This window comes from Rana temporaria, chromosome 13 (assembly GCF_905171775.1).
Source record: "Rana temporaria chromosome 13, aRanTem1.1, whole genome shotgun sequence".
In the NCBI taxonomy this organism is placed as follows: Eukaryota; Metazoa; Chordata; class Amphibia; order Anura; family Ranidae; genus Rana; species Rana temporaria.
The window spans coordinates 105,549,580-105,567,298 of record NC_053501.1 but is presented as its reverse complement, the minus strand read 5'-3'; the positions used below and the strand labels follow the sequence as shown (position 1 = coordinate 105,567,298).

The window sequence follows — 17,719 nt, the reverse complement described above, 5'->3', positions numbered from 1 at the left end:
TGCCTCATGGGACTTGTAGTTTTGCAACAGCTGGAGGGCTGCCAGTTTGACACCCCTGCCCTACAGTGTCTTTTGTTGCCAAAATTAATATAAGACCCGGGCTTATTTTCGAGGGGAACACAGGTATAATGTATGTGTACTAAACCTGTTTATGCTACCTACCTTGCCACCCTAAAAGACTGTATATGCTGATAGCATCCCAATACTTTTGACAATATAGTATATAATCATGCCAGTGTCCCTACAATCTCACCATTTATTTGGATGGATGCTTCCTCGCTCCTCCTCTTTACACTGTTGGATGCAGATCTCACTTCACAGGAATAATTCCCAGAATCCTCCAGCTGAGCGGACTGGACTCCATATTGGTTGGATAAACTGAATTCCTGAACAATTTGTCCATCTCTGTAGAAAACAAACTGCATTTCTGTCCCCTGTCTGTGCGGACTGAGACTCATGTCACACGTCAGGGTCATGGCGTCACCTTCTGTCACTGGACTTTGTATTGCGGTAAGATTTGGTTTTGGAAACAGACCTAGAAAACATTATGATGAGAAAAAATGTAAAAGAAATGCCGCTCTGAAAGGTACCTGTGCAACCTGGAACACTGCTGCTTGTAGGATTAATGAGAAGATTATAATGAAGATTACATTGGCCCAGATTCAAGAAGCAATTGCGCCCGTGTAACCATGAGTTACACAGCGCAATTGCTTACTTGCTCCGGTGTAACGAGTGCTCCTGATTCAGGAACCTCGTTACACCGACTGCAGGCTAAAATCTGCGAGGCATAAGGCTCTTATGCCTCGCAGATTTTAGGCTGCATTCTTGCGGGGGCCGCTAGGGGGCGCTCCCATTGTGTATCAGCGTGTAGTATGCAAATTGCATACTACCACTGATTCACAAGCTTGCGCGGGCCCCGCGCAAGCCAGGTACGGAGTTTCTGTACGGCTACTTTAGCGCAAGGCTGCCCTTTCTAATAGCAGGGGCAGCCTGTGCTGAAGTATACCGCCGCTCCCGCGTTGCGACGTTCAAATGTTACGTCGTTCACTTTGAAGCAAATGACGTCCTTGCGACGTCATTTGCCGCAATGCACGTCGGGAAAGTTTCCCGACGGAGCATGCTCTGTACGCTCGGCGCGGGAGAGCGCCTAATTTAATTTAAATGATTCCCGCCCTTGGCGGGATCATTTAACTTGCGCGCGCTTACGCCGGGCAAATTTGCCGGCGCGCCCTCGCAAGTCACGGAGCTACTGCTCCGTGAATCAAGGGCAGCGCAAAATATTTGCGTGGGCGCAGGGAAAAATCGTTGCCCTGCTCCCCCGCAAATATAGCGCAATTCTACTTGAATCTGGGCCATTGGATACAGAGCTGCATAGAGGGATTTTCTGAAAATCTTCCTGAAATGTGAATTTACACATTTAGCTTATGTAGCCAGTGAAAAATCCTTCTCTGCACTCAAAAGAATTCATATATTTGGAATTTTGATCACTTGTTCTATTCAATTCAAATTTTGAATGAGGGTCTTTAAAATATTGATTGGTACAAGAGACTGCTGACATCTACTAATCTGATCAGTGATGAAGCAATAGTCAATTTCATAACTTATAAAAAATGCAATTTCTTCAGAAGTTTAGGTATCCATGAATCTCAATCTTTTACTATTTGTCACCACTGACACACAAAGAGTGGCTTGGGAGGAATAGTGCCCCATCATTGGTGTCAGTGGGAGGTATAGTGCCCCATCATTGGTGTCAGTGGGAGGAATAGTGCCCCATCATTGGTGTCAGTGGGAGGAATATTGCCTCATCATTGGTATCAGTGGGAGGAATATTGCCTCATCATTGGTATCAGTGGGAGGAATAGTGCCCCTTCATTGGTGTCAGTGGGAGGAATAGTGCCTCATCATTGTTAATAGTGGGAGGCATAGTGCCCCATCATTGGTGTCGGTGGGAGGCATAGTGTCCCATCATTGGTGTCAGTGGGAGGAATAGTGCTTCATCGTTAATGTCAGTGGGAGAAATAGTGTCCCATCACTGGTATCAGTGGGAGGAAAAGTGACCTAAGGTCCGGATAAAGGCAAACAAAGGGCTGCAGTTTGGAGATCGCTGCAATACAGCTATTTATTCATCAAGAGAAAGTTATATAACTGGGGTAACGTTTTTTTGTTACACACTCTCTACCAGGCATTTTCACCCCCTTCCTGCCCAGGCCAATTTTCAGCGCTGTAACACTTTGAATGACAATTGCGCGGTCATACAACACTGTACCCATATGAAATTTTGATAATTTCCCCCCCCACAAATAGAGCTTTCTTTTGGTGGTATTTGATCACCTCTGCGGTTTTTATTCTTTGCGCTATAAACAAAAAAAGAGCGACCATTTTTATAATAAATATCCCAATTTAACCACTTAAGGACCGCCGCACGACGATATACGTCGACAGAATGGCACGGGCAGGCATATGGGCGTACAGGTACGTTCCTTTACATTTTCCGCCCAGCTGGCACGCGTGACCGCCCGCCGCGTGCCTCACAAGTGTGCTCACGGGTCCCCCGTGATCGGGAACGGTCATCAGTGACGTGTCATGTGTAGCCACGCCCCCTAACAGCAAGAATCACTCCCTAGTACTGGCTTAAACCCTTCAGCGCCACCTAGTGGTTAACCCCTTCACTGTCAGGCCTCGTACACGACCAGACATGTCCGATGAAAACGGTCCGCGGACCGTTTTCATCGGACATGTCTGCTGGGTGATTTTCCCGCTGGAAAATTCCCCGCGGACAGAATACGCGGTGACGTGGCGGCGACGTGGCGGCGACGATGACGCGGCGACGTGCGCGAACCCGGAAGTTCAATGCTTCCACGCATGCGTCGAATCACTTTGACGCATGCGCGGGATTTCGGGCCAGCGGACATGTCCGATGAGTCGTACTGACCATCGGACATGTCCGACGAACAGGCTTCCAGCGGACAAGTTTCTTAGCATGCTAAGAAACTTTTGTCCGCTAGAAACCTGTCTGCTAGGCCGGAAAACTGTCCGGTAGGCCCTACACACGGTCGGACATGTCCGCGGAAACTGGTCCGACGGACCAGTTTCAGCGGACATGTTCGGTCGTGTGTACAAGGCCTCAGTGTCATTTTCACAGTAATCCGTGCATTTTTATAGCACTAATGGTCCCAAAAATGTGTCAAAAGTGTCCGATGTGTCCGCCATAATGTCGCAGTCATGATAAAATTCGCAGATTGCCGCTATTACTAGTAAACAAAAAAAGATATTAATAAAAATGCCATAAAACGATCCCCTATTTTGTAAACGCTATAACTTTTGCGCAAACCAATCAATATATGCTTATTGCGATTTTTCTTTTACCAAAAATATGTAGAAGAATACGTATCGGCCTAAATTGAGGAGAAAAAACTTTTTTTATATATTTTTGGGGGATATTTATTATAGCAAAAAGTTTCAAATATTGCTTTTTTTTTCAAAATTGTCGCTCTATTTTTGTTAATATCGCAAAAAATAAAAACCGCAGAGGTGATTAAATACCACCAAAATAAATCTCTATTTGTGGGAAAAAAAGGACGCCAATTTTGTTTGGGAGCCGCGTCGCACGACCGCACAATTGTCAGTTAAAGCGACGCAGTGCCGAATTGCAAAAAGGGGCAAGGTCATTGGGCAGCCAATTCTTCCGGGGCTGAAGTGGTTAAGCAATTGTTGGGTATGCTCATACCATAGAGATTTGGTTCTACAAACACTTCCATGGCACTCACTTTGAGGAGCACTTACCTCTGATGTGTAGGGAGACTTCATCTGTGTAAGTTACATATTCATCCCAGGATAATGTTCTCTTACATCTGTATCTTCCAACTTGTTGGTTCCGTGGAATGATAACTGTAGCAAGATCATTGGTTGAAGTCTGTACGACTTTATCATCTTTGTAGAATGTTGTATTGATGACCCGATACTGAGGACGGCTGTGACATCTTAGTACCATAGCACTACCCCGATACACAAGGGGAGGAGCCTGCAGTATGACCGGACCTGCAATACAAAACTATTATCAGACCATCTTTAACTACTTAAGACCCGGACCATTATGCCGATAAAGGACCTGGCCCCTTTTTGCGATTCGGCACTGCGTCGATTTAACTGACAATTGCACGGTCATGCGACGTGGCTCCCAAACAAAATTGACGTCCTTTTTTCCCACAAATAGAGCTTTCTTTTGGTGGTATTTGATCACCTGCGGTTTTTATTTTTTGCGCTATAAACAAAAATAGAGCGACAATTTTGAAAAAAAAATCAGTATTTTTTACTTTTTGCTATAATAAATATCCCCAAAAAAGATATGAAAAAAATGTTTTCCTCTGTTTAGGCCGATACATATTCTTCTACCTATTTTTGGTAAAAATAATCACAATAAGCGTCTATCGATTGGTCTGCGCAAAAGTTATAGCATTTACAAAATAGGGGATAGTTTTATTGCATTTTTATTAATATTTTTTTTTTTACTACTAATGGCGGCGATCAGCGATTTTTTTTGTGACTGCGACATTATGGCGGACACATCGGACAATTTTGACACATTTTTGGGACCATTGTTATTTTCACAGCGAAAAGTGATATAAACATGCACTGATTACTGTGAAAATGACAATTGCAGTTTAGGAGTTAACCACTAGGGGGCGCTGTAGCGGTTATGTGTGACCTCATATGTGTTTCTAACTGTAAGGGGGCGGGGCTGGACGTGTGACTCACTGATTATCTTTCCCTATATCAGGGAACAGACAATCACTGACTTTGCCACAGTGAAGAATGGGGAAGGTGTGTTTACACTCACCTCTCCCCGTTCTTCAGCTCCTGTGACCCGATCGCGGGACACCGGCGGCGATCGGGTCCGTGGGTCCCGCGGTCACGGAGCTTCGGACCCCACGGCTAGGCTCTTAAAGAGACACGTACAGGTACGTGCTTGTGCCCAGCCGTGCCATTCTGCCGACGTGTATCGGTGTGAAGGGGTTCTTAAGTGGTTAATACAAACAGGATGATTCTGTGAAGCTGAGCAAAGACCATGTATTCGACGCATGCTCGGAATCTTTGAACTTCATTTTTCTCGGCTCGTTGTAGTATTGTACGTCCAGGGGCGTAACTAGAAATCACAGGGCCCCATAGCAAAATGTTGTATGGGCCCCCCCCCCCCCCCCCTCCAAAAAAAAAATGAACTAATGCGGTCCGGCGTCCGTCTGCGGCATTCGTGGTGTCCTCTCGCTTCTTCGGCGTTGTTTTTGAACGCCGTACTGCACTCAGTATATGTCGGCGGTGGCGCTCAGAAAGCGGGGATCGGCGTATAACGCGCACCCACGATTTCCCCCAGATTTTAAGGGGAAAAAAGTGCGTGTTATACGCCGATAAATACGGTAGATGTTTTTTAGGGTGAACCTCCGCTTTAAGAACATGTTATGGCATAATGGCAAGTGGGTCGGGTGATACAACATACATACACATGATGATTGATATACATGATACTGATTATCTTCTACATCAGACCCAGTAACTGCCACCAATGCCCAGATAATTAAATTAATGAAGCATATGCAGCTAATTGAAATTCAAAGAGCAAAGAAGCTTTGCAAAGTTTGGTCACCTACTAGTAAGCCTGGGTAGTAGGTGACCAAACTTTGCAAAGCTTCTTTGCTCTTTGAATTTCAATTAGCTGCTGCATATGCTTCATTCATTAATTTAATGAGCTGGGCATTGGTGGCAGTTACTGGGTAGTATATAAGGCAATTAGCTCTCAGTCTCAGTTGTGAGTGACACTGACAATATTTGTGATTATACACGTAGGTAGGTACCTGGTCCTGGCTGGCCACTTCAGTCACGAGTCAGTGGAGTCACCTGCTGCTGCAGTGTGTGTGTGCTGCTGCCGCCTGCCTGCAGTGCTGCCTGGCTTTGGGGTTCCCCATTCTCGGATGGTTAGGAAAGTATCCTCTGACCTGGCGCCGGGCGGCTGTCCTCTGACCGGCTCCAGAAACTTCACGTGGCGCCAGGGCTGGCCCAAGACATTGTGCTGCCTGGGCCCAAGATTTAAATGCTGCCCCCCCCCCCCAAAAAAAAAAAGTACGCCCACCAAATGGCCCCTACATACAATGTTATATCATGACAATTAAAATGAAAATTTAATGTATCACGGAGTTAGATTTACATGCAACAGTGGTGGTGGTTGGGGGGTTCCATCCAATGCAGCTGTGGTGATGGTGGGGGGTTCAGTCAGAGGCAGCGGTGGTGGTGCGGAGGTTCAGTCAGAGGCAGCGGTGGTAGTGCGGGGGGTTCAGTCAGAGGCAGCGGTGGTGGTGGGGGGGTTCAGTCAGAGGCAGCGGTGGTGGTGCGGGGGTTCAGTCAGAGGCAGCGGTGCGGGTTCAGTCAGAGGCAGTGGTGGTGGTGCGGGGGTTCAGTCAGAGGCAGCGGGGGTTCAGTCAGAGGCAGCGGTGGTGGTGGGGGGGTTCAGTCAGAGGCAGCGGTGGTGGTGGGGGGGTTCAGTCAGAGGCAGCGGTGGTGGTGCGGGGGTTCAGTCAGAGGCAGCGGTGGTGGTGCGGGGGTTCAGTCAGAGGCATCGGTGGTGGTGCGGGGGTTCAGTCAGAGGCAGCGGTGCGGGTTCAGTCAGAGGCAGCGGTGGTGGTGCGGGGGTTCAGTCAGAGGCAGCGGTGGTGGTGCGGGGGTTCAGTCAGAGGCAGCGGTGGTGGTGCGGGGGTTCAGTCAGAGGCAGCGGTGCGGGTTCAGTCAGAGGCAGCGGTGGTGGTGCGGGGGTTCAGTCAGAGGCAGCGGTGGTGGTGCGGGGGTTCAGTCAGAGGCAGCGGTGGTGGTGCGGGGGTTCAGTCAGAGGCAGCGGTGGTGGTGCGGGGGTTCAGTCAGAGGCAGCGGTGCGGGTTCAGTCAGAGGCAGCGGTGGTGGTGCGGGGGTTCAGTCAGAGGCAGCGGTGGTGGTGCGGGGGTTCAGTCAGAGGCAGCGGTGGTGGTGCGGGGGTTCAGTCAGAGGCAGCGGTGGGGGTTCAGTCAGAGGCAGTGGTGATGGTGGTGGTGGGGGAGTTCAGACAGAGGCAGGGAGGATCAGAAGGGCACACACCAAAATGAAAATTTAATGTATCACGGAGTTAGATTTACATGCAACAGTGGTGGTGGTTGGGGGGTTCCATCCAATGCAGCTGTGGTGATGGTGGGGGGTTCAGTCAGAGGCAGCGGTGGTGGTGCGGAGGTTCAGTCAGAGGCAGCGGTGGTGGTGGGGGGGTTCAGTCAGAGGCAGCGGTGGTGGTGGGGGGGTTCAGTCAGAGGCAGCGGTGGTGGTGCGGGGGTTCAGTCAGAGGCAGCGGTGCGGGTTCAGTCAGAGGCAGCGGTGGTGGTGCGGGGGTTCAGTCAGAGGCAGCGGTGGGGGTTCAGTCAGAGGCAGTGGTGATGGTGGTGGTGGGGGAGTTCAGACAGAGGCAGGGAGGATCAGAAGGGCACACACCAAAATGAAAATTTAATGTATCACGGAGTTAGATTTACATGCAACAGTGGTGGTGGTTGGGGGGTTCCATCCAATGCAGCTGTGGTGATGGTGGGGGGTTCAGTCAGAGGCAGCGGTGGTGGTGCGGAGGTTCAGTCAGAGGCAGCGGTGGTGGTGGGGGGGTTCAGTCAGAGGCAGCGGTGGTGGTGCGGGGGTTCAGTCAGAGGCAGCGGTGGTGGTGCGGGGGTTCAGTCAGAGGCAGCGGTGCGGGTTCAGTCAGAGGCAGCGGTGGTGGTGCGGGGGTTCAGTCAGAGGCAGCGGTGGTGGTGCGGGGGTTCAGTCAGAGGCAGCGGTGGTGGTGCGGGGGTTCAGTCAGAGGCAGCGGTGGTGGTGCGGGGGTTCAGTCAGAGGCAGCGGTGGGGGTTCAGTCAGAGGCAGTGGTGATGGTGGTGGTGGGGGAGTTCAGACAGAGGCAGGGAGGATCAGAAGGGCACACACCAGGGAGGGGTCAGAAGGGTATACAGCAGGGAGGGGTCAGAAGGGAATACACCAGGGACGGTCAGGCGGGTATACACCAGGGAACGGTCAGGAGGGTATACACCAGGGAGGGTCAGGCGGGTATACACCAGGGAACGGTCAGGAGGGTATACACCAGGGAGGGTGAGAAGGGTATACAGCAGGGAGGGGTCAGGAGGGTATACAGCAAGGAGGGTGTGAAGTGTATACACCAGGGAGGGTATACAGCAGGGAGAGTATACAGCAGGGAAAGGTCAGGAGTGTATACAGCAGGGAAAGGTCAGGAGGGTATACACCAGGGGGAGTGAAAACCTGGAGACAGTGAAAATCATTAAGTCCAATTGTCTGCTAGTAGGCAGCACTTCCATGCTAATCTGCAGTAATACAGCAGATTTAGCATAGAGGTGCATGCAAGCTACACGAGGAACTGCAAGATGATTTACCTCCACACTGACTTGTCTCCCTCTGACACCAGACAGGCACGATCTTGTGGTCAGGTGAATCCCCATCCTGCCCACTCAAACAGCAGAGGCAAGGAGACTCCGCCTCAGGGATGTCACTGTATTCATGCAGGACAGTGGCAGTGCTGAAGGAGTGAGGTCAGGTGGGGGGAGGTACGGGGGGGGGGGCGAAAAGGATGAAGGGACGGTGCGCAGAGGAGGGTAGGCGGAGCAAGCTGTTCTGGCCGAGTGGCCAGTCACATTTTTCATCAAGCATGGGGGGCGCCTGTCACACTTGGCTCCTCCATGCTGACATGAGCTGATTTTGCTTGGATGGTTTAATGTGTCCCCCCCCCCCCTATAGCGCCGATGGAACTTCCCAGGTCTGAATGGCATTTAGCTGACAGACACTCGGCGGCGGTGAGAAAAAAAAAAAAAAAAAAACCTCGGTCATTGCCTTGCCCTGCTCACCGGGCCCCACTCGGCTGCGGGCCCCATAGCGCCCGCGTGGGTCGCTATGGCGGTAGTTCCGCCACTGTGTACGTCACTGTGTTCTTGACGGCGGAATTTGGTGTGACCGTGTATGCAAGACAAGTTTGAGACAACATTCCGTCGGAAAAAAATCCAAGTTTTTCTTGTCAGAATTTCCGATCGTGTGTACAGAAAATAAAAGAACAACATATGATAGCGTAAAACAGAACAAAATAGAATAGAAAAAAAAACAGACTATAATAGAATACAAACTAATAGAATAGAATAAAAAAGAAAATAATAAAATAAAAAGAATATAACCATCTTCTGAAATTCCAATTTCAAATAGAATACATTTTAATTTGAATACATAAGAAAAGAATAGAATTAAAAAAAATTTACTAGAATAGAAAATAACAGAATAGAATAGAAAGAATATAACCATAAATTCTAATTTTGAATAGAATAAATTCAAATTTGAATAGAAAATAATTGGATTCAGTATTATAAAATAGAAAGCAAAATAATAGAATTGAAAAGAATAGAATATAATAGAATATAAAGTATATAACAATATAATGTTTTTTCGAATAGAATAAATTAGAATTTGAATAGAATAGAAAAGAACATAATAGAATAGAAAAAAAAGAATACAATAGAAAATAAAATAATAGAATCTAAAAAACAGAATAGAATGGAATAGAAAGAATATAACTGTGACAGACTCACCCGGGACAGAGGCTTTTGGCCTCTTGCCTTGCGATCATGGGCCCTGGCATTTGGGGGAACGGTGCTCTTTGTGAGCTGTATGCCTGGGACCCTGGTATATGCCATATTAGAGTGACTGATTCATACTGTTGGGACATACAGTGTAAGGAGATGTCAATGCCACCACCTCTAGCCATCTGTCTGTTCTCTGTGCTAATTGACCCGGCTATTGTGTGAAGATGTCCTGTGTTTACACTTATGATAATGTGTATAGTATAGCAGGAGAGCGAGGAGACGTGACGTCTACCCTGAAAGGTCATATCTATGAGTCGCCTTGTCTGGGTAAATGATTAGTTAATTAGCTCATGTTAATTTATGTTCTGGTTACCTCCTCTTTAACTGTATACAAGGTTGTATTGTTGGTTCTAATAAACACTCCATGTTCAGCAGACAAACAAGTCTCGTCTCGTTGTGTGCTTGTGAGCAGCTGGAATATCTGATATTCAGACTGATAAGAAGCGGTATATGACGGAAGCACGCAAACGGAGTGTGGGACGTTCTGTTACAATAACCATCATCCAAAATTTAAATTTTCGAATGCAATTCGGTTCGAATTTGAATGGAATTGAAATCTATTGGAATGCGGAGAATTGAAATGGATTAGAATTTGGAAAATTTTATTCGATTAGAATTTGGAAAAATTGAAATCGATTAGAATAAATTAAACTACTGTATTTATCGGCGTATACCGCGCACTTTTTTGCCCTGAAAATCAGGGCAAAATCGTGGGTGCGCGGTATACGCCGATACCCGCTTTCCCACGCCGAGTTTTGAATACTGCGCCGACATATACCGAGCGCAGTACACTCGGGTATAGTCGGGCAGTCTTGGCTCCTTCCGCGCTCACGTCCTGGACAGACAGGACATCAGCGCGGGTAGCCGAGCATTGCCGACAATACACGAGTGTACTGCGCTCTGTATATGTCGGGGCAGTATTCAAACTCGGTGCGGGAAACGAGCGGGAAGGACGCGAGGACGCCGCAGAAGGACGCCGGACCCGCCGAAGAGGACACCCGAAGCCGCAGAAGAGGACACCCGACCCGCCGAAGAGGACACCCGACCCGCCGAAGACGGACGCCGGACCCGCCGAAGAGGACACCCGAAGCTGCAGAAGGACGCCGGACTCGACGAGGCCGCCGATGGACGCCGCGCAAGACACCAAAACTAAGTACAAAAAAAACAAAAAAACTTTTTTTCCACAGGATTCAGTGCAACTTTAGGGGTGCGCGGTATACGCGGGAGCGCGTTATACCGCGATAAATACGGTAATTAAACAAATATAACTAAACAAATTTATGTAAATAACTAATTTAAACAAAACTAAATGAACTTTTTCGCTCTGTACATGGCTAACTCCAGGTGGTTATATTTAGAATTACGATTGCCCTGGGGTGGTAATCAAACACCCCTTGGTATAAAGGTGCCACATCCTTAATAATGTAGATATGTAGAAAAAGACTGTGAAGTCTGAGACTAAGAGAAAGTGGACTTTGTAGGCACCAGATTTAAAAAATATAAATATTTTAATTTGGACAGTACAAAAGCACAGAATTACTAGACAATTGCTCAAAAAAATGATAAGAGAAAAAGGAAACGAAAATTGACAACAAGATACACAAAAAACTCAATTCCTATCCCTTTCTAGAGACACCGCTGATAGCCACAGGGCTGGATGTATGAAATACACTGGGAGCACTGGGTGGCGTTGTAGCTTCAAGAGATGGTACAGGATGAGTTTTGATTAAAATGGGGTTCAGCTCGACATGTTTCGCGACGTCGTCGCTTCTTCGGGAGCTTCTGGGTGTTTAAAAGACAATATAATGTTGCCATTAGAGGTATGAGAATATAAAGATACAATACAGTATTGTTATACGAGGCATTTTGTAAATATACATAGAGGCCTCTGAGCAATTAGAAAAAGCATATAACTATGACCATAATACTCACCGATAACCAGTGTTTTAATGAGTTTGGAGAATGCTCAGCAGCGTCCAAGATATAGATATACGATCAGACCATTTACCTTTTGAAGATGGAATCAGATACCATAGGTCATAACCACATTCACCATACACCATCGGGCAAACTAGAACCAGTAGGGGTATCTGGAAGTGAGTAATAGACATAAGTAATAGGTCCAAAAACGGAATGGGACCATGGGATGTAAAGCGAAGAGGACAAAAAGAGAAGGAAAGCAAATGTAGAAAAAATATATATTTTGTTGGTATAACATACCTTATAAAAGGTATAGTGGCCTAGGCATGGATGGGACAGTTCTAGGGACCGAAAAGAACACACAGTTGTAGAGACACTGTTGGGACAACAGCAGACAGAATGTCCACAGAGATCCTCTCCTAATTGTAAAAAAGCCAGAAAATAATAAACACTGTATTTACAGTCCACAATAGGGTTGATGAAAAGAAAAAATAAAATAAAAATGTGCTATATAGCATTTGCCATATAAAAGGCTTTATGGTAATAAGCACTTTATTTATTTGAAATATTTTTTAATATTTTTTTAATAAAACTTTCCATTAGAACATGTATTAATACATTAACAGTCTGTTACCTTGGTTGGAAGATAGGTTAGGAGACTGGATTACAGGTCTATTCAAGAACTGCCACTAGATGGCACTGCGGAAGTGATGAGCGTTAGGCTGATGCAAGGAGAAAAGTCCCCAAGAGAGGAAAGCAATCAGCTGTTGGTAAGACAGAAAGAACGCTCTTAATAAGAGCATGATAACACAAAATCACTCACAAATCGATGTGAGAAAGGATGTTCATACCTATAGCTGAGCTCAATATGGGAGAATCTTGGGCAGTGTGATGGCGTGCGGCCCCGCTGGACGTCCGTCCTGGCTAGCATTCAACAAGAGCACCTGATTGCACAGGCTCTTGTTGGATTTAAATACCCCGCGCGGATGACGTCATGATGATTGACAGTCATCCGGCTGGCCAGGAAAACATACACCGCGCATGCGCGTACTTCGCGCATGCGCAGAGAGAGCCGCGATCGAGCTCTCTGGAGAGATGGAAACAGCTGTATGATATGGTGTTTCCCAGGTGTTAAAAAAGAAAGGGGGAAATAAACACCACATTTGATTGCCACCACACGGTCTATGGTCTGGATGAAAAACATCTGACCAGACAGTGTGATGGCTTACCTGGCCACTGGTTCAATTGCTCAGCGGCGCATGGTGCCGTGGCGACTTCTGATATAGCAGGTGCTGGTCTGATCATATCTTAACGCTTGGTGAGCAAACAATATGAAAAAGAAAAATGACACGCATTTATGTATGAAGGCATGCAAATACATGCATAACAATTTTTAAATCCATCACATGATGGTCATATAAAAAAACATTAGTCAATAATATTGAATGATGCTATTTCTACTTATTTACACAGAAAATAAATAAGGAAACTGCACATGATTTGTCACAGAAAAATCTTTTTAACCTGGAAAGTGGAGAGGAAAAATGGGAACGGCCCTTATTAGGGCCACTTGCGCCACTGGGCGGACTGGCTAGGTCCTGTAGCTTAGACAGCTTACTGAAATTTAGAATATTATTTGATCAGAGTTGCCCATAATAAATTTGTTATCAGGGATAGTGTCTAAACAAGGTTGGATCTATGATGGTCAGACCAACAGTAGCTCAAGCACAAACAACAGACATATGAAAATGGGGGTAAGAATTGAAAATGAAAATAAAATAAAAAATTGAAAAAATGAAATAATGAAGGACAAAACTAATTATGAATATTGGTCATTGATGACAGTGTTATAGACAGTTATATGATTGGACGGGTGAAGTCCAATCATCATTGGAGAGCCAATATAGGTGTGATGAGTAGATCTCTGGATGTGGGGGCTGTCATACAGGTCCCTCATAGGAAGGGCCTGTATGACAGCACCTCGTTTATCCCAGGTAATTTAGTAGCACCGAGACGCTCTATCCACAAAGTCTCCCTCTGAAGAATAAATTTATCCCAGTTCCCCCCACGGGGGTCACGTGGAACAACCTCCAGTACAAGGAACTGGATAGATGTAGTGTCAAATTTATGGAACAGCCCAAGATGGCGGCTTATGGGTGTGAGCATCTTAGCGTTTTGCGAATAATAAATGTGATCATAGATTCTTTTTTTCAATTTGCGTAACGTCTTGCCTACATAAAAAGCCCCACATTTACAGGTCATTAGGTATATGACCCCCTCGGTGTCACAGCTGGCCTGAAAGCGGGGTCTAAAGATTTCCCCATTGGGCAAGCTAAACTTTTTGCCAGCTTGTACCCATGGGCAATAGGTGCAGTGGCCACATTTGGAAATACCTGGGATCTGGTTGTGGGTCGATGGATTGGTTTTGGCTTGGTAGTGGCTTGTTGTTAGTTTGTTTCCAATTGAGGAGTTTTTTCTAAAAACTATTTCAGGCCTACGTTTAACGTATTTACCTATGGTCACATCTTCGCTCAAGAGGTGCCAGTGTTTTTCTAAGCAGCCGCGTAGTTGGTAATGTTGAGACGTGTATTTTGTTTTTTTATATGACCATCATGTGATGGATTTAAAAATTGTTATGCATGTATTTGCATGCCTTCATACATAAATGCGTGTCATTTTTCTTTTTCATATTGTTTGCTCACCAAGCGTTAAGATATGATCAGACCAGCACCTGCTATATCAGAAGTCGCCATGGCACCATGCGCCGCTGAGCAATTGAACCAGTGGCCAGGTAAGCCATCACACTGTCTGGTCAGATGTTTTTCATCCAGACCATAGACCGTGTGGTGGCAATCAAATATGGTGTTTATTTCCCCCTTTCTTTTTTAACACCTGGGAAACACCATATCATACAGCTGTTTCCATCTCTCCAGAGAGCTCGATCGCGGCTCTCTCTGCGCATGCGCGAAGTACGCGCATGCGCGGTGTATGTTTTCCTGGCCAGCCGGATGACTGTCAATCATCATGACGTCATCCGCGCGGGGTATTTAAATCCAACAAGAGCCTGTGCAATCAGGTGCTCTTGTTGAATGCTAGCCAGGACGGACGTCCAGCGGGGCCGCACGCCATCACACTGCCCAAGATTCTCCCATATTGAGCTCAGCTATAGGTATGAACATCCTTTCTCACATCGATTTGTGAGTGATTTTGTGTTATCATGTTCTTATTAAGAGCGTTCTTTCTGTCTTACCAACAGCTGATTGCTTTCCTCTCTTGGGGACTTTTCTCCTTGCATCAGCCTAACGCTCATCACTTCCGCAGTGCCATCTAGTGGCAGTTCTTGAATAGACCTGTAATCCAGTCTCCTAACCTATCTTCCAACCAAGGTAACAGACTGTTAATGTATTAATACATGTTCTAATGGAAAGTTTTATTAAAAAAATATTAAAAAATATTTCAAATAAATAAAGTGCTTATTACCATAAAGCCTTTTATATGGCAAATGCTATATAGCACATTTTTATTTTATTTTTTATTTTCATCAACCCTATTGTGGACTGTAAATACAGTGTTTATTATTTTTTGGCTTTTTTACAATTAGGAGAGGATCTCTGTGGACATTCTGTCTGCTGTTGTCCCAACAGTGTCTCTACAACTGTGTGTTCTTTTCGGTCCCTAGAACTGTCCCATCCATGCCTAGGCCACTATACCTTTTATAAGGTATGTTATACCAACAAAATATATATTTTTTCTACATTTGCTTTCCTTCACTTTTTGTCCTCTTCGCTTTACATCCCATGGTCCCATTCCGTTTTTGGACCTATTACTTATGTCTATTACTCACTTCCAGATACCCCTACTGGTTCTAGTTTGCCCGATGGTGTATGGTGAATGTGGTTATGACCTATGGTATCTGATTCCATCTTCAAAAGGTAAATGGTCTGATCGTATATCTATATCTTGGACGCTGCTGAGCATTCTCCAAACTCATTAAAACACTGGTTATCGGTGAGTATTATGGTCATAGTTATATGCTTTTTCTAATTGCTCAGAGGCCTCTATGTATATTTACAAAATGCCTCATGTATAACAATACTGTATTGTATCTTTATATTCTCATACCTCTAATGGCAACATTATATTGTCTTTTAAACACCCAGAAGCTCCCGAAGAAGCGACGACGTCGCGAAACATGTCGAGCTGAACCCCATTTTAATCAAAACTCATCCTGTACCATCTCTTGAAGCTACAACGCCACCCAGTGCTCCCAGTGTATTTCATACATCCAGCCCTGTGGCTATCAGCGGTGTCTCTAGAAAGGGATAGGAATTGAGTTTTTTGTGTATCTTGTTGTCAATTTTCGTTTCCTTTTTCTCTTATCATTTTTTTGAGCAATTGTCTAGTAATTCTGTGCTTTTGTACTGTCCAAATTAAAATATTTATATTTTTTAAATCTGGTGCCTACAAAGTCCACTTTCTCTTAGTCTCAGACTTCACAGTCTAACTCCAGGTGGTCCCTTCAGTCCAAACAGCTCGGACCATCCAGTTCCCGGCTTGCTTTGGTCCCATCCCGCAGACCTGCACACGAGGCTCCGCCTACTCCGCTCGGCTCCCTTGACATCACGTTACAGGCTCAGGCACCGCCTCCACCAGACCCGCCCCCTGCCGGTGCTGCCCGTACACAAAGTAACAGGCACTTGGAGGGTTTTAGCCGGCTCTGGACTGGAGCTGCGCATGCACAGTTCAGAGTTGAACATCATTTTTTACTGGCAACCCTGTCACTGGCATTTACTGACAGGAGAAAACTGACAGTTTTTTTACTGGATGCTAGTAAAAATACTGACAGTTGGCAACATTGTCCTCAAAATGTGTGTTAAAATCTTACCCCATGCAGATAATGTTACTACTCTGGACGCAATTTTATAATGATAGTTGTCCTTAAAATAAGGAGGTTTTCAAAAGTAATCAACTCACCATCACTGACATCCAGCCTGAATGTGGCACTATGACCCCTATTTGTCCGGCAATTGTAGTTCCCGCTGTGTCCAACCCGGGCAGATGTGATTGTATAGCTCCGTCCTTCTGCCACTCTCTCATTATCTTTATGCCAGTACTTCGTTACACCAATTTTTTCATTGAATGTCATCGTTATATTCTCTCCTGTAAGTAACTTGTTGTACTCTGGTGTGAAGATCAACATATCACCATCTTCAGGATCTGACACAGCAACAGGAGGAAGAACATATTCATTTGCAATACATCATTCTGTTTAATCATTTCCCGTCCATAGGACGTAACTGTACGTCACTAGATAGTAACGATAGAAAGTAACACTGGAAAGTAACACTAGATAGTAACACTAGAAAGTAACACTAGAAAGTATCACTAGAAAGTAACACTAGATAGTAACACTAGACAGTAACACTAGAAAGTAACGATAGATCGTAACACTAGATAGTAACACTAGATAGTAACACTAGAAAGTAGCAATAGATAGTAACACTGGATAGTAACACTAGATAGTAACACTAGAAAGTAACACTAGATAGTAACACTAGATAGTAACACTAGACAGTAACACTAGATAGTAACACTAGACAGTAACACTAGATAGTAACACTAGAAAGTAACACTAGATAGTAACACTAGACAGTAACACTAGATAGTAACACTAGACAGTAACACTAGAAAGTAGCATAGATAGTAACACTAAAAAGTAACACTAGATAGTAACACTAGACAGTAACACTAGACAGTAACACTAGATAGTAACACTAGATAGTAACACTAGATAGTAACACTAGATAGTAACACTAGATAGTAACACTATGTAAGCCATGAATAAGCACTGATTTTGTGCGAAACGTCGGCTGTCCCCTGTTTCTGTTGCTGTGATCTGGTAATGCTTTTGCTGTTCATTTAATAAAAGACAACCTGTACGGTTTTTGGAGTGCGGCCATCCATCCTTCATTCAACCTTTAAACACTAGAAAGTAACATAGCTAGTAACACTAAAAAGTAACACTAGGTAGTAACACTAAAAAGTAACACTAGACAGTAACACTAGACAGTAATACTAGACAGTAACGCTAGATGGTAACACTAGACAGTAACACT

General features: G+C 45.4%; 1 protein-coding gene across 1 annotated transcript; it reads right to left on the bottom strand.

The window, feature by feature from the left end:
• Positions 1–227: 227 nt before the first annotated feature.
• On the bottom strand, positions 228–16,851 carry LOC120920108 (high affinity immunoglobulin gamma Fc receptor I-like). The gene is made up of 3 exons (XM_040332021.1): positions 16,578–16,851; positions 3,784–4,038; positions 228–535 (listed from the first exon to the last, which is right to left on the bottom strand). The coding sequence occupies exons 1-3, from the start codon at positions 16,801–16,803 to the stop codon at positions 228–230; spliced, it is 789 nt and encodes a 262-aa protein (XP_040187955.1). The 5' UTR covers positions 16,804–16,851.
• Between the last annotated feature and the right edge of the window lie 868 nt (positions 16,852–17,719).

What these genes read in the sequence shown, in the direction of transcription:
- LOC120920108 (XM_040332021.1), bottom strand. Translation starts at nt 16,803, where the DNA reads ATGTTGATCTTCACACCAGAGTACAACAAGTTACTTACAGGAGAGAAT. An exon ending in CAGGCTGGATGTCAGTGATG is followed by an intron (nt 4,039 to 16,577) that starts GTGAGTTGATTA and finishes TTTGTATTGCAG; the next exon opens with GTCCGGTCATACTGCAGGCT. An exon ending in AGTCTCCCTACACATCAGAG is followed by an intron (nt 536 to 3,783) that starts GTAAGTGCTCCT and finishes AATGTTTTCTAG; the next exon opens with GTCTGTTTCCAAAACCAAAT.